Source organism: Coregonus clupeaformis, chromosome 1 (assembly GCF_020615455.1).
Source record: "Coregonus clupeaformis isolate EN_2021a chromosome 1, ASM2061545v1, whole genome shotgun sequence".
NCBI classification, from domain to species: domain Eukaryota; kingdom Metazoa; phylum Chordata; class Actinopteri; order Salmoniformes; family Salmonidae; genus Coregonus; species Coregonus clupeaformis.
Genome location: NC_059192.1, coordinates 66,503,966 through 66,521,213, shown reverse-complemented (window position 1 = coordinate 66,521,213; position 17,248 = coordinate 66,503,966). Strand labels below are relative to the sequence as shown.

General features: G+C 41.1%; 1 protein-coding gene across 1 annotated transcript; it reads right to left on the bottom strand.

Moving 5' to 3' along the window:
- Positions 1–2,889: 2,889 nt before the first annotated feature.
- LOC121572343 (serine/threonine-protein phosphatase alpha-2 isoform) lies at positions 2,890–15,081 on the bottom strand. The gene is made up of 7 exons (XM_041884407.2): positions 14,693–15,081; positions 11,649–11,780; positions 10,939–11,169; positions 8,201–8,305; positions 7,594–7,817; positions 4,017–4,151; positions 2,890–3,741 (listed from the first exon to the last, which is right to left on the bottom strand). The coding sequence occupies exons 1-7, from the start codon at positions 14,745–14,747 to the stop codon at positions 3,646–3,648; spliced, it is 978 nt and encodes a 325-aa protein (XP_041740341.1). The 5' UTR covers positions 14,748–15,081; the 3' UTR covers positions 2,890–3,645.
- Positions 15,082–17,248: the final 2,167 nt, after the last annotated feature.

The following is a 17,248-nucleotide window of genomic DNA, read 5'->3' as shown; positions in this document are numbered from 1 at the left end:
CATTTCTTATTGGACAAGTCCAGGTAGTCGCTCCATGTTTCAATCCATTTTCTTCAGTTTGGTGTCTAATGAACACGACCCAGGTATTTGGTTAAAAAGGTAAAACCAACGTTGCTGAAGTGTTGGAGCAACGCTGTGTAACCAAGAGTTGTTACGACTCAAAGACTGCATGTTCAGGAGTCTGTGATACCCTTAGTTCAGTACGGGTCCAGCAGAGACGGGAACCTAATCCTAGTCACTGGTTGGAATAGTTGAGGTGGGGATGGTAACGCACAACCCAACAGACACCCAAGGAGTTGAGCCCTGCGATGAGACTACATACTTTCTCCATAAGAGTGACATATGTGCATTCGTAACCTACTTTATTGAACTTCTTTCTTCGAATGACTATCTATAATTGCAAATGGGGCATGCTAGGGAATAACACTGCAGGAACTGATGTGGCCAAGAATAGAAAAGTACAGAACAGGGAAATTGCAGTACAGGGAAACTATAGGGAAAGGTTTGAGTTGACATCCCGTTTTTCACAGAGCATGGTCATATGTGGCATTTTTAGGTCTAAACTTAACACACTGCTATTTCCTTCACCCCTCACCTTATTGGGGTTGTGAAAGGAAGGCATATTGATGGACAGAGCGCCTTGAAGGACGAGTGTTGATGACAGCAAGACGAATGAAAACAGAGACTGGGAGATACAGAAGAGAAATGTGATATTTTTTATATATATATATAGAATGGAGTGTGAAAGAGTGATCCACATTTCTTTGCACGAGTTCCACCCAGCAACACGGGATCAATATTCTTGAATTACTTAAAACATTTATTTGTTGCAGAAGCTTCATGCAGGGGTATAGCAAGCGAAAAGTCAAATGCTACAGCATCAAGTAATGCGTTCCGTTGTTAATTAATGAGTTAATAGTGTTACTTGAGATTCTGTCGTAAGCCATTCATTGACAATAACCCTTACTGGGGTGCTTAACCAATGAGCAACGTTTAACATACGAAAGTCCAATGACCCCTCACATAACTACACATTCTACCTCAGCCCACTTCAGTGGCAACTCAGAGCGCCATCCTATGGACAACAGATAGACAACACGCATGTAAAAAATGTTATAAATTGATTTGCATTTTAATGAGGGAAATAAGTATTTGACCCCTCTGCAAAACATGACTTAGTACTTGGTGGCAAAAACCTTGTTTGCAATCACAGAGGTCAGACGTTTCTTGTAGTTGACCACCAAGTTTTCACACATCTCAGGAGGGATTTTGTCCCACTCCTCTTTGCAGATCTTCTCCAAGTCATTAAGGTTTCGAGGCTGACGTTTGGCAACTCGAACCTTCAGCTCCCTCCACATATTTTCTATGGGATTAAGGTCTGGAGACTGGCTAGGCCACTCCAGGACCTTAATGTGCTTCTTCTTGAGTTACTCAAAAAGATTTGACGGTACATGGCCCCGTCCATCGTCCCTTTGATGCGGTGAAGTTGTCCTGTCCCCTTAGCAGAAAAACACCCCCAAAGCATAATGTTTCCACCTCCATGTTTGACGGTGGGGATGGTGTTCTTGGGGTCATAGGCAGCATTCCTCCGCCTCCAAACACGGCAAGTTGATGCCAAAGAGCTCAATTTTGGTCTCATCTGACCATAACACTTTCACCCAGTTCTCCTCTGAATCATTCAGATGTTCATTGGCAAACTTCAGACGGGCACGTATATGTGCTTTCTTGAGCAGGGGGACTTACGGGCGCTGCAGGATTTCAGTCCTTTACGGCGTAGTGTGTTACCAATTGTTTTCTTGGTGACTATGGTCCCAGCTGCCTTGAGATCATTGACAAGATCCTCCCGTGTAGTTCTGGGCTGATTCCTCACCGTTCTCATGATCATTGCAACTCCACGAGGTGAGATCTTGCATGGAGCCCCAGGCCGAGGGAGATTGACAGTTATTTTGTGTTTCTTCCATTTGCGAATAATCGCACCAACTGTTGTCACCTTCTCACCAAGCTGCTTGGAGATGGTCTTGTAGCCCATTCCAGCCTTGTGTAGGTCTACAATCTTGTCCCTGACATCCTTGGAGAGCTCTTTGGTCTTGGCCATGGTGGAGAGTTTGGAATCTGATTGATTGATTGCTTCTGTGGACAGATGTATTTTATACAGGTAACAAACTGAGATTAGGAGCACTCCCTTTCAGAGTGTGCTCCTAATCTCAGCTCGTTACCTGTATAAAAGACACCTGGGAGCCAGAAATCTTTCTGATTGAGAGGGGGTCAAATACTTATTTCCCTCATTAAAATGCAAATCAATTTATAACATTTTTGACATTCATTTTTCTGGATTTTTTTGTTATTCTGTCTCTCACTGTTCAAATAAACCTACCATTAAAATTATAGACTGATCATTTCTTTGTCAGTGGGCAAACGTACAAAATCAGCAGGGGATCAAAAACTTTTTTCCCTCACTGTATTTCAAGACGAAATGTGAACACGCAGCACCACGCTTCTCTCATTTGAGGTGCAGAGAATTACAACCCCAAAGATGACCGTCTTAAAAAGGTCCCTGATCGAAACGTCGACACAATAAAATACATGTAGAGGTGTGTGCAGGAGTTTTTTTTTTTTTACTAAGCTGGATTTCATAACAAAAGCACTAGTCCATGTCAGTTTCAAAATCGATTTAGGTTGGTATAGAATGAGGATTAAGAAATTGAATAAAATTATGAAGCCCCCGGAAGGGTTTGCCGACTCTTCTAACCAAATACTAGAGGCAGGAAGCCACAGTACAAAAAAAATAAAAAAAGAGGGGGATAGGGGTAGCATTCCTTTTCATATGACAACTGCATTGAAAGATGGTGGTGGTTAGCAAAGATAATAGACAAGCAATGAAAGAAGAACTTAATTCAGATTCTCGCTTTATTGGTCAATTGATGAGACTACAAAACGAATTCACAAAAAATCTCTTTCAAGTAATCAAATCTGTACAAACCTAAATTGTGTGGTTTTTACAGCTCTGGCTCGTATGAATTTGTGAAAAGGGTCATTGTATGTGTATGTGCGTGCGAGTGGAGGGCATGCTTGCTTTCCTTTGAGACAATTGACACATTTAACCTCTCCTGCTCGAGGATATTCAAACATCTTTCTTGAAGCGGGAGTAGTTACACGGCACACACACATCTCTGTTTGACATTTTACAGTACAGCGGGACATGGAAAAACAAACCAATTCCCCTTTGCACAAACACGCCATCTGTTTGCTGCTAAATTCATCAGGTCAGCGGTCTCCACTATCTCCCGAACCCTGCTTTTTTCAGTCACAATTACTGTACAGAACGACACTGTGGTTCCATACTTCCAATGGGGCAAATTGGTAAGAGAAGGGGATAGTACAAATCTCTCAAATTGTCACACATAATGTACACACACGCACACTTTTTAATGCTCGCTCGCAGACGGAAACAGGCGCATTCCATGTCTTGTTCTCTCACACACCCACTCATAGACAATTCATAGCATTACATGTTTTTCTTACGATAAAAAAAGGAAAAAGCCCTGGATACTGGTTTGATTTCTGGCTGTTTGGTGAAAGAGAGGAAAGAGAGGTAGAGCGGGCAGGCATGGTGGGAGTGCAGGTGGGGGCTGAGGGAGGGGCAAGTCATTTCTTGGCTTTCCTGGGGGGGGTGACAGGGCGTCCGGAACCCATGCCCCCTCCACCCCCGTAGAACAGCTTCTTGTCTGCAGGTTTGAGGATCTGGGGAGGATTGAGAACAAACAAATAAAGAGACTTGCATTCAAAATCAAGAAAACCCTATAGTAAATGCCAACTATATACTACTATAAAAACATTGTTGCAGTTTTAAAATAGTACTATATTGATCTCAAAAGGGGAAATTTGTTTACACCAGCTAATACGGAGAAGTACCATTACAGCCAAAACAAAGGACACGCAGACAACAAAAAAACGACGTCCTCAACACATTACTAAAATTTTTAGATTAGAAAGTGATTTTTGTGATATCCCTTTACCTGGAAGGAGCACATGAGGGTCTCGTCCACGCTCATCATGGCTCCGGCGTTGTCAAACTCGCCGCAGTAGTTGGGGGCCGAGAACAGTGTCACTAGCTGCCTCTTCGCAAAGAACTCGTAGCCATCCTCAACCACCTGAAGAACCAAGCAGGGCTGTGTTCAGTAGGCACGAAACGGTGCGAAATTGAGTAAAATGAGGAGGTACAATCTGAATTTGACCAATAACAAAAATGGTAGTTTTTGTTTTCCATTGCAAAATTGACCCCGATTTGGAACAGGTTAAGAGGGATTGTTATGATTGTAGGGAACCAAGGTAGCTTTGTCCTTCATCCTTTTGCTATGTAACACTGTGGACAAGTGTGCAAGGAATTCTAGGCTTATTCACTTTCAAACCGCATAGAGCCTGTACTAGAGGGAAGTAATATATTCATATCACAAACAAAACCACTAAACTGGTAACCGTTTAAGGCAACCGTTTAAGGCCAGGCCGGGTAGTAAACCTACAGAGTAGTATCACGATACCACGGGGGTGGGGGGGAAAATCGGGGAATTCAGAGTTGACTAGCGTCGCAAAAAACCTGTCACTGATATTCCCACTTCTACTCAATACAACACATATTGAATTAACATAACACTGTTCACTGTATAATAGAATAGTGCGTAGAATGGCTGATTTGCTCATATTTGCAAAGGCCTACCTGTGATTTGGCTGGAGGAATGGGAGGAAGGAATATACTGACATGCATAATGATCTGAATGTCATTGCGGCAGTAAGGGGAAAACATTGCATGAAACCTTCTTTACTCTTCAGTTAACACAGACACACATATATTGTCCCTCCCCCCCTCACACACTCCCCGTCTCCCTCTCTCATAAACAGACACACCACTCTCTCTCCCACAAACATATATACACACTGCTCCCAACTTTAAAAACATTAGGCACCAAACATAAAGGAGCACCAGAAAGAGATAATATTTTTTTTATATAGTTTAGGCTTACATTAGGCCTATATGAATCCTAGCTTTGAAGCACATCTCATGAGTAGCAGACCCTTTTCCTTTCTTCCTGTGCCAATCAAATGTTAGAAGGTTGTTAGCTAGCTAGGTAACATGAATGAACAACATTTGTTATCAAACCAATAATTAGCAACCCGGGATTATTTTTTTCTTTTACATGGTTGAGCTAGAAATTGCTTCAACTGAATTTATAAATAAAACTGACTTTATAAACATTTTATAACAGGCGCCAGCTGGTTCTTTAGATCGGTAGGGGCGACAAATCTGGTAGTATATGAAACGGTACTCTTAAGTATCATAGTATCATGACGTTTTGGTACCGTGATATTACCATGGTACCGGTATACTGTGCAACACTAATTACAGTGGGGAGAACAAGTATTTGATACACTGCCAATTTTGCAGGTTTTCCTACTTACAAAGCATGTAGAGGTCTGTATCCAGAAAATCACATTGTATGATTTTTAAGTAATTCATTTGCATTTTATTGCATGACATAAGTATTTGATACATCAGAAAAGCAGAACTTAATATTTGGTACAGAAACCTTTGTTTGCAATTACAGAGATCATACGTTTCCTGTAGGTCTTGACCAGCTTTGCACACACTGCAGCAGGGATTTTGGCCCACTCCTCCATACAGACATTCTCCAGATCCTTCAGGTTTCGGGGCTGTCGCTGGGCAATATGGACTTTCAGCTCCCTCCAAAGATTTTCTATTGGGTTCAGGCCTGGAGACTGGCTAGGCCACTCCAGGACCTTGAGATGCTTCTTACGGAGCCACTCCTTAGTTGCCCTGGCTGTGTGTTTCGGGTCGTTGTCATGCTGGAAGACCCAGCCACGACCCATCTTCAATGCTTTTACTGAGGGAAGGAGGTTGTTGGCCAAGATCTCGCCATACATGGACTCATCCATCCTCCCCTCAATATGGTGCAGTCGTCCTGTCCCCTTTGCAGAAAAGCATCCCCAAAGAATGTTTCCACCTCCATGCTTCACGGTTGGGATGGTGTTCTTGGGGTTGTACTCATCCTTCTTCTTCTTCCTCCAAACACGGCGAGTGGAGTTTAGACCAAAAAGCTCTATTTTTGTCTCATCAGACCACATGACCTTCTCCCATTCCTCCTCTGGATCATCCAGATGGTCATTGGCAAACTTCAGACGGGCCTGGACATGGGCTGGCTTGAGCAGGGGGACCTTGCGTGCGCTGCAGGATTTTAATCCATGACGGCGTAGTGTGTTACTAATGGTTTTCTTTGAGACTGTGGTCCCAGCTCTCTTCAGGTCATTGACCAGGTCCTGCTGTGTAGTTCTGGGCTGATCCCTCACCTTCCTCATGATCATGGTCCTCTGTAGCTCAGCTGGTAGAGCACGGCGCTTGTAACGCCAAGGTAGTGGGTTCGATCCCCGGGACCACCCATACACAAAAATGTTTGCACGCACGACTGTAAGTCGCTTTGGATAAAAGCGTCTGCTAAATGGCATATTATTATTATTATTATTATTATCATTGATGCCCCACGAGGTGAGGTCTACAATTTTATCCCTAATGTCCTTACACAGCTCTCTGGTCTTGGCCATTGTGGAGAGGTTGGAGTCTGTTTGATTGAGTGTGTGGACAGGTGTCTTTTATACAGGTAACGAGTTCAAACAGGTGCAGTTAATACAGGTAATGAGTGGAGAACAGGAGGGCTTCTTAAAGAAAAACTAACAGGTCAGTGAGAGCTGGAATTCTTACTGGTTGGTAGGTGATCAAATACTTATGTCATGCAATAAAATGCAAATTAATTACTTAAAAATCATACAATGTGATTTTCTGGATTTTTGTTTTAGATTCCGTCTCTCACAGTTGAAGTGTACCTATGATAAAAATTACAGACCTCTACATGCTTTGTAAGTAGGAAAACCTGCAAAATCGGCAGTGTATCAAATACTTGTTCTCCCCACTGTATATGTAAATTGTTTATATGATATGATTAGTGAATGCATAAAGTAGTTATTTTGTTAGATACTTCTCCCTATTAGCTGAAATCGTACTTTTTCAAAGCCATTTTAGCAGTCACTAATTGTTCGGTCCTAATCTAGCATAGAATCATGGGAATTTGTTGTGCTGATGTTGCCTCCCTTTCAAGGCATGTGTTGCTAGGCAATCCCCCTGGTCTTGCCCGGGCAGGCCTGCTCCCCCAGCGGCTAAAGCCAGGGGGAGAAACTTGGCTATGAAACAAAATAAATACTTCACTCTGAACCCCACTTCTTCCGCTAGATTCATGATAGTGTTAGACAAAGCAAGGAAAATAAACGTTAAAACATGATATCGTTTTATTTGGATTTGCAGCTGTTGTTGGTAAGTAATGAATCCTGCAAGCTTCTAAAATGACTTAAATCTTAACTTGAGGAAGGACACATTTTTTCAAGTATTCTAACAGGTCATCAAATAAGCATCTGTTCTTAATTGACTTACCTGTATAAATAAAGGTTAAATAAAAATAAAAATAAATAAAAACAGTATACCTGCCGGGACCTTTCTGCTCCCTAAACCCTTCCCCTTCGGTAGTCACTGACCTGGTGGGCCCTGCAGATGAGGTCCATGTCGTGCTTGTGGAGGAACTTGGTGACCACGTCGGCGCCGAAGGTGAAGGAGACGCCACGGTCATTCTCTCCCCAGCCCAGCACATCCTTGTCCGGGTCTGCCCACAGCAGGTCGCACAGCAGGCCCTGGTCAGGCACGTCCGTGGGCCGCATCACCCGCCGCACCTGCTCCATAGACTGGAGATCAGGGGACAGGCCTGGGGGATGGGGGAATAAATACAAAAATGAGGTATAGATTGTCGCACGAGGGATGGTTGGGTGCAAAGCTTGAATATATATATTTATTAAATAATATGGCTTTTTAAACTCTGTGGTTTTCACTTCTCAGTCTGCCTAAAGCTCATGGTCTGACTGATGAAAACTACGGCCTACATCTCAGCCTGGCCCTGGCTCAATCCAAAATATCTCTAAATTTTCTCTCTCTTAACTGAGTTTTTCCTTTCACTCTTTCTACGGCAGCTGATGTTCTACTGTTACAATGGGAGTTTACATGGCACATTAGGGCAAGGACAAAAGGGTGTTTAAAATCAACCGGAAATGTGCACACAGGAGCCATTTGATAAATACTACAACTTCATACCTCCATGGCAACAAAATATCTTTTCGTCGACGATGGCCGCCACAGGCAGGCAGTTGAAGCAGTCGGTGAAGGTCTTCCACAGCTTGATATTGTACCGCCTCTTACCTACAGGGTATATTCAGTAAGATGAACAGTGCAGCATGTTGGGAATTGCAACGTAATGAATAGATATGACATGATGCCCAATTCTTCATGACATAAAATCCTACAGTTGAAGTCGGAAGTTTACATACACTTAGGTTGGAGTCATTAAAACTTGTTTTTCAACCACTCCACAAATTTCTTGTTAACAAACTATAGTTTTGGCAAGTCGGTTAGGACATCTACTCTGTGCATGACACAAGTCATTTTTTCCAACAATTGTTTACAGACAGATTATTTCACTTATAATTCACTGTATCACAATTGCAGTGGGTCAGAAGTTTACATACACTAAGTTGACTGTGCCTTTAAACAGCTTGGAAAATTCCAGAAAATGATGTCATGGCTTTAGAAGCTTCTGATAGGCTAATTGACATCATTTGAGTCAATTGGAGGTGTACCTGTGGATGTATTTCAAGGCCTACCTTCAAACTCAGTGCCTCTTTGCTTGACATCATGGGAAAATCAAAAGAAATCAGCCAAGACCTCAGAAAGAAAATTGTAGACCTCCACAAGTCTGGTTCATCCTTGGGAGCAATTTCCAAACGCCTGAAGGTACCACATTCATCTGTACAAACAATAGTACGCAAGTATAAACACCATGGGACCACGCAGCCGTCATACCGCTCAGGAAGGAGACGCGTTCTGTCTCCTAGAGATGAACGTACGTTGGTGCAAAAAATGCAAATCAATCCCAGAACAACAGCAAAGGACCTTGTGAAGATGCTGGAAGAAACAGGTACAAAAGTATCTATATCCATAGTAAAACGAGTCCTATATCGACATAACCTGAAAGGCCGCTCAGCAAGGAAGAAGCCACTGCTCCAAAACCGCCATAAAAAAAGACAGACTATGGTTTGCAACTGCACATGGGGACAAAGATCGTACTTTTTGGAGAAATGTCCTCTGGTCTGATGAAACAAAAATAGAACAGTTTGGCCATAATGACCATCATTATGTTTGGAGGAAAAAGGGGAAGGCTTGCAAGCCGAAGAACAGCATCCCAACCGTGAAGCACGGGGGTGGCAGCATCATGCTGTGGGGGTGCTTTGCTGCAGGAGGGACTGGTGCACTTAGATGGCATCATGAGGAAGGAACATGATGTGGATATATTGAAGCAACATCTCAAGACATCAGTCAGGAAGTTAAAGCTTGGTCGCAAATGGGTCTTCCAAATGGACAATGACCCCAAGCATACTTCCAAAGTTGTGGAAAAATGGCTTAAGGACAACAAAGTCAAGGTATTGGAGTGGCCATCACAAAGCCCTGACCTCAATCCTATAGAAAATGTGTGGGCAGAACTGAAAAAGCGTGTGCGAGCAAGGAGGCCTACAAACCTGACTCAGTTACACCAGCTCTGTCAGGAGGAATGGGCCAAAATTCACCCAACTTATTGTGGGAAGCTTGTGGAAGGCTACCCGAAATGTTTGACCCAAGTTAAACAATTTAAAGGTAATGCTACCAAATACTAATTGAGTGTATGTAAACTTCTGACCCACTGGGAATGTGATGAAAGAAATAAAAGCTGAAATAAATCATTCTCTACTATTATTCTGACATTTCACATTCTTAAAATAAAGTGGTGATCCTAACTGACCTAAGACAGGGAATTTTTACTAGGATTAAATGTCAGGAATTGTGAAAAACTGAGTTTAAATGTATTTGGCTAAGGTGTATGTAAACTTCCGACTTCAACTGTATCTGTTATACAAAATGCATTTCTATCTGAACGTTTGTGTAATGTTACACCCTTCAAAACTGAACCCTGATCTTCAAAGCAAATAAACCTGGTCCTTGCTTTGTCCCGATAACACTCTTACATAATTTATTGCATTCTTATTTTGCGTTTCACATAATACATGCTCTGTAACCAACCAATCAATCAATAAATCAAATTGTTTGTCGACCTTTTTAAAAATGTCAAAGCGCCTCACAAAAACTTTGATTTTTCATTGTAAGCTCATTTACTTGTGTGGCTGCCAGTCAAAGAGCATTGCAGCACTTCTGCTGTCATCTGCCGAATGTGTTGCAATAATGTATTTTCTGTTAAGGAAAACTATAGTTACTTGTCCCTGATCACTCTATTGAAGCAAAAAAACACTTGACTTTCAATATAAAATGCGACCCGTCTTCCGTTGTGCTATTTACAAACAAACATGTGACTGGCTCAACTGTTCTGGGGAACTACGGTAAGCTTCATAATGTTAGTTAATGTGAGCGGTGAAATGACGAAAGCGATCTGTTTAATCCCCTAACGTATTGCACAAGTTGACTACTTAAAAAGTAGCTACAAATATAAAAATGTATTGAAAAACTTCAAAGAAATAGCTTCAATGGTATAAAAAATAATAATATCCCGTGGCTATTTCCAAATACCCGGAATACGGAATACTACCCAAGCGTAATGGAGAAGTCAGAATACCACTCATACTGTAGTGCCTACATTACTCACATTATTTATTTTTATATGCATTTACTATGTATGTGTGCCCATAACTGTTATGCTCAGTTATGAAGCCTCTTGTGGATGCGGGTGCTCTATCGTGTTTTTTCATGTCTGTCTGTGTTATGCATCTGTCTAAGCCCCATCAACTCACACTCATCGTAGAAGCCGTATATTCTGTTGATGGAGGCACACTCGTGGTTGCCCCTCAGCAGAAAGAAGTTCTCTGGGTATTTGACCTTGTAGGCCAGCAGCAGGCAGATTGTCTCCAGTGACTGCTTTCCTCGGTCCACATAGTCCCCCAAGAACAGGTAGTTGCTCTCCGGGGGAAAGCCTCCATACTCAAAGAGTCTCAGCAGGTCGTAGTACTGACCGTGGACGTCACCTGGGGGTGGGCAGAGTTGACCATGGTGTGTAAGGTCACAAGATACTAACAGGAAAATGTTTGTTCCGGCTGTTACTGTATAGATGAGAGGACTAAAATAGGCTGTTGGGCACCCGAAACAAAATACTTTAGTTATGCTAGCTAGTAGGCCTAGTAGCGTTTCTTTTTTTAAGTATTCATTGTAATCATGCCTTTCTGTCGAGTGTTGGTAAACAGATGAGCTTCAGAATAGTTTTTCTAATTGCCTTAGTCTACATATGGTGCTAGTAGCGCTTTCCTTTTCTACACTTGCTTCCCTTATTGCTTAGGTGCATGTCTTCTGTTCCTGAGCCATATCCTGTCTTTACACTTTGTATTGTTGATGTTTGTGGTGATGATTAATCAATTTCCCTTCTTGGAATTAATCAAGTTCTACTAGTTTGATGAACCACATTTGAGGCACCCTTTTCCCAACCCCAGAAGTGACAACTTGGCCTCACCACAAATCTTGAGTGGCGCCTCGAGCTCGAGCAGTATTGGCTGGCTGAGGAAGATCTCCCGGGACTTGAGGCAGAGGCCACGAATCTCGTTCTCCGTCAGCTGCACATTTTTGCCAGGTCGGGAGCCCTTCACTGGATAGGAGACAATGACAAAGTGAATACTTGTTCACACACAACATTGTGTCTCATGTGGAGAGTGAGCCTGTGTGAGTGTTTTCAACTGACTTTTTAGCAGCCGCGAATATCAAAGCAACTCGCCAAAACAGTGCTAATTCTTTGGTTCAATCGCGTACTAGCTGCTAACTAGCCTTAGCTACAGTCTCTGGCTATGCTAAGTTACTAGCCAACTACTAGCGCTCTAAAACTCTAGGCGATATTCTGCCTTCTCCCTAACGTTTTCAGCTATTAGCTTTGCCCACGACTGGCTTATGTGAACTACAATCCCGACGCTGTGTTTTAACATTTAGAAATGTCAATAAAAAACTCAGAATAAAAAAGGACGTTTTACACCTCCCAGACTTGGAATTGTATCAACTCACCACCCAAGGCTTTTACTTGAGACATAATGTTAAATGCACTAAAGAGGAACAATCTGTACATACTGAAGATGCGAATGTTCACCCCAGAATCTTTTCAAGTGTCTATTTTCAAAAGATAAAGCAAAGAACATTAACAACTTCATAGTTAAGAACACTATAACAATATGGAAGAAAATGAAACAGGTTCTAAAAGAACCAATATCACTCCCAAAAAACACAACCCTATGGAACAATCCTTGGATAGCTTTTCAGAATGCACCGATAAATTGGTCGACATGGAAAACTAAAGGCATAGAAACCGTACATGACTTGGTAATAGAAAATACATTTATGTCCATGGCAGAAATAAAAATCAATTTTGGACAGACCAATGTAGATATTTTCAAATAATATACCTGCAACTTAAAAGTTTAATATCACAAAATTTCAATTTGAAATCTTTTGGACATAAGAGCAATCTTGAGGGAATCCTATTTGAGTCAGAAAAGGATATTCATATGATAGGTAAGATATACAAAACCTTGCAGAGAGCCTATCCAACTGACAACCTCTTAGAAAAAAAGATAAACTATTGGAACCAAGACTTAAAAATAACTGATATTGGCACAAGATTGGGAAATGTTGGAACATAACTAATGAAATAACAGTTAAATAAAATATAGGCTTAATCCAGTATAAAATAATGTATAGAATGTATTATGCAAGAGACAAAATTCACAAATTCTATAGCACAATGACAGAGTCATGTCTTAAGTGTAAAACTAACAGACTCAATAATCCATGCCTTCTGGGAATGCTATAAAGTCCAAAAGGTATGGGCGGAGTTAGAAAGTTGGCTGTCAGAAGTATTACAATGTAAATTTACATTTAATCCATCTGTCTGCATATTTCAAGACATGTCATACGAGTGTGCAGTGAGATACCTGATGGGTTGGACGATACTCTTCTCGTCAGTTATATTGAAAAAATGTATACTTAACTGGAAATCAACCACTCCTCCATCGTTAAGACAATGGAAAAATCATATGCTTCATTATCTAAATATTGAAAGAGCGTGGGCGACGGAGAAGATCAAAATGGTGCAATTTGTGGCGGCGAGTAGTGCAGGCACTGGAGATAGGGTGAGAACTGTAGGTCTGTAGGTTGTCTTTTGTATGTTTTGTATTATTTGAAAAAATGTAATAATATTTAACAAAAAAAGAAACATCAATGATCATCCTTTGCGATACGGCTTTCAAAATATATGGCCCTCATCTTTCATCAGCGAGAAAGAATCCTTCAAATAAAGACACACTTATTGTAGCAGTTTTGCACAGATCCATACAGCAATAGGTGCCTCCATCCGATGAAACTACACTTCTGCTACACTTCCCAAGTTAAGCTTACACAAAGGTGTTCGGAGCACGCTAGATAGCCAATTAGCACAGGTGGTCGTGTCTCTCTTCAGTTTGTTTTCCGTAAACAAGCGCTGAACATGAAGATATGGCCGTGTGGGAACACTAACCCTAACCTATAAAAAGGTGTTTATCAATTTAACCTTTTGTTTTCTGAAAATTATTTATTGCTGATATTAAATATAAAGGTCCTTACGCTTCCAAAACAGTACCGCAAGAGATGCGTGTTAATGTTTAGACTGAGCGTCGGGGCTCTTAACAAAACTCCCCCGTAAAGAAGTCGCCTTCGTCCAATTACTTATGTGTAATGTAATGGAACAGAGTCATGATCAAGGGCTAGCCAACTACCTATCCAGCTAGCCAGACAAAGGCGTCCGCATACTAGGTTCGGTTTGCTCTTAGCAGAACTCGGCTAGGTGAAGCTAACATGATGTATATAAACCCTGGAGTGAAAAAGTATGCACTCACTAACTGTAAGTCGCTCTGGATAAGAGCATCTGCTAAAATGACTAAAATGTAAAATTAGTGCTTATGCTATGTATTGGCCAATGAGAGGCTATGAAGCCTCTGGCCGGCCATATTGGCACTCCCCAGAAGCAGCAGAAGAATTACACAATATTTAAATGTAATGTTTCAAGGACACAATTACATGTGTTTAAGTGTTGTTGTAACATTTTAACTTTCAAAAAATATATACTTTGAGGAAAATGTTTATATATATATTTTTTTGTATGTTTATCACGCATAATATAATTTTAAAGTATGCAATAAGGTGTCTGGAATAGAATAAACATGGGGGGAAAAAAGTAGACATTAATACATGCATTTCTATAGCTTCCCAAATATTTTTACAATAGTGGGGGAGTGCCAAGATGGAGGCGTGGTGGCGTCAAAACAGCGCCCCCTGTCAGGCTCTACGGCTCGAAGAGACGAAAGAAAAACTGCCGAACACCAAAACGAACAAAAACGTCACAAAATGTCGTCATAATATATGCGCGACATGTTTCGACTGGGAAGCACACGGTAAGCTTTAGTCGTTGATGCTAGCTAGACTGGGAAGTTGTTAGCTAGCTAACTAGTTCACCCCAAAAAAATAAAGAGCATTTCTTACCTTCCAGAAGTCGCTGTATGATGGAGTCGATGTTTAATTTATCGGCTTCTGCCATAATATTCCTGTGATAATTTTTCCGTTTCGAATAATCCCTCTAAAAATGTATCAGGCTTGTTAACTAGGTAAACTAGCTAAACTACTGTAATCAGCTAACGTTAGCCCGCTAACCTTGCGCCAGATAATAATGCCTCAATAGTTGAAGTTAGGGGGAAATGTCAATGGATTTCCCCAAAGAATACTTCAACAAAACGCATTAATTATAGACTTTTCATACCGGTTTCGATTTCACCGAGTTATATTTCAATCTTTTTCACCTACTCCTTCAACTGGATAGCACCCAGCCCTCAACAAAAGGACCGCTGTGAAGCAGGCAAGAATAACTAAGTACTTCCGGGTCACGATTTTTTTTGAACGCTTCAGAATAGGAGTCCTGTCCTGTACACTTTACATGAATAATTAGAGCGACAATTATGGAAAATGTGCACAAAAATCGATCGTATTTTATACAAGTTATGATACAAATAATTATTAGATCAACAATGTTTTGTCTGTACACAAATTACACAATTTACTGTACATTGTTGCAGTAAAAGGGGGGTCCATTCTACTCATGAGCACTTCTAGTTTCCAAATCCACAGAGTTTACACCCCCACCAGCGTCGCTGCTAATTTTGCGTCCCTTAAAGAGTGGGCAATCAGCTTAAATCCAATCCGTTTTTCAAATTGTACATACATATTGCACCATAAACAATTTCCTGTACATTGTGTTGCAGTAAAGGGGGTGTCCATTATACTCAGGGCCCTTAAAGTGGAACTGACAGTGTTTTAACTACTCTGCAGATATTAAACAAACAGATAATCATAATATCAGTCAAAAATATAAAATTGCCAGTTTATGAGGTTTTAAAAATAGGTTCTATTTGACTCAGACGTACAGTCCACCCAACTAGAATCACTACTCTCGGCGGGTCTGACCTAGAGTATGTGGACAACTACAAATACCTAGGTGTCTAGTTAGACTGTAAACTATCCTTCCAGACTCACATTAAGCATCTCCAATCCAAAGTTAATTCTAGAATCGGCTTCCTATTTCGCAACAAAGCCTCCTTCACTCAGGCTGCCAAACATGCCCTCGTTAAACTGATTTTCCTACCGATCCTTGACTTCGGCGATGTCATTTACAAAATAGCCTCCAACACTCTACTCAGCAAATTGGATGTTGTCTATCACAGTGCCATCCGTTTGGTCACCAAAGCCCCATTTACTACCCAACATTGTGACCTGTACGCTCTTGTTGGCTGGTCCTCACTACATATTCGTCGCCAAACCCACTGGCTCCAGGTCATCTATAAATCACTGCTAGGCAAATCCCTGCCTTATCTTAGCTCATTGGTCACCATAGCAACACCCACCCGTAGTATGCACTCCAGCAGGTATATCTCACTGGTCATCCCCAAAGCCAACACCTCCTTTGGCCGCCATTCTTTCCAGTTCTCTGCTGCCAATGACTGGAACGAACTGCAAAAATCTCTGAAGCTAAAGACTCTTATCTCCCTCACTAACTTTAAGCATCAGTTGTCAGAGCACCTTACTGATCACTGCACCTGTACACAGCCCATCTGAAATTAGCCCACCCAACTACCTCATCCCCATATTGTAATTTATTTTGCTAATTTGCACCCCAGTATCTCTATTTGCACATCATCTCTATCATTCCAGTGTTAATACTAAATTGTAATTATTTTGCACTATGGCCTATTTATTGCCTTACCTCCATAACTTGCTACATTTGCACACACTGTATATATATTTTCTGTTGTATTTTTGACTTTATGTTTTGTTTACCCCATATGTAACTCTGTGTTGTTGTTTTTTATCGCACTGCTTTGCTTTATCTTGGCCAGGTCGCAGTTGTAAATGAGAACTTGTTCTCAACTGGTTTACCTTGTAATAATTTTAAGGTGAAATAAATAAATAAAACAGTAAGGCATTGTTGGCAGAATAGATGGATGTAGTTCAATGCATGATTCAAATAGTTCACCAATACATTTATTGGTAGTACAAAATATATTAACCCAAAATATATTAACCCATCCACCACCCCCCCTCTTCGGAGGACACATATCTTTTTTGGTTTTTACAGCTTTTCTGCTACATATACAGTGAGGGAAAAGTATTTGATCCCCTGCTGATTTTGTACGTTTGCCCACTGACAAAGAAATGATCAGTCTATAATTTTAATGGTAGGTTTATTTGAACAGTGAGAGACAGAATAACAACAACAAAATCCAGATAAACGCATGTCAAAAATGTTATAAATTGATTTGCATTTAAATGAGGGAAATAAGTATTTGACCCCCTCTCAATCAGAAAGATTTCTGGCTCCCGGGTGTCTTTTATACAGGTAATGAGCTGAGATTAGGAGCACACTCTTAAAGGTAGTGCTCCTAATCTCAGCTTGTTACCTGTATAAAAGACACCTGTCCACAGAAGTAATCAATCAGATTCCAAACTCTCCACCATGGCCAAGACCAAAGAGCTCTCCAAGGATGTCAG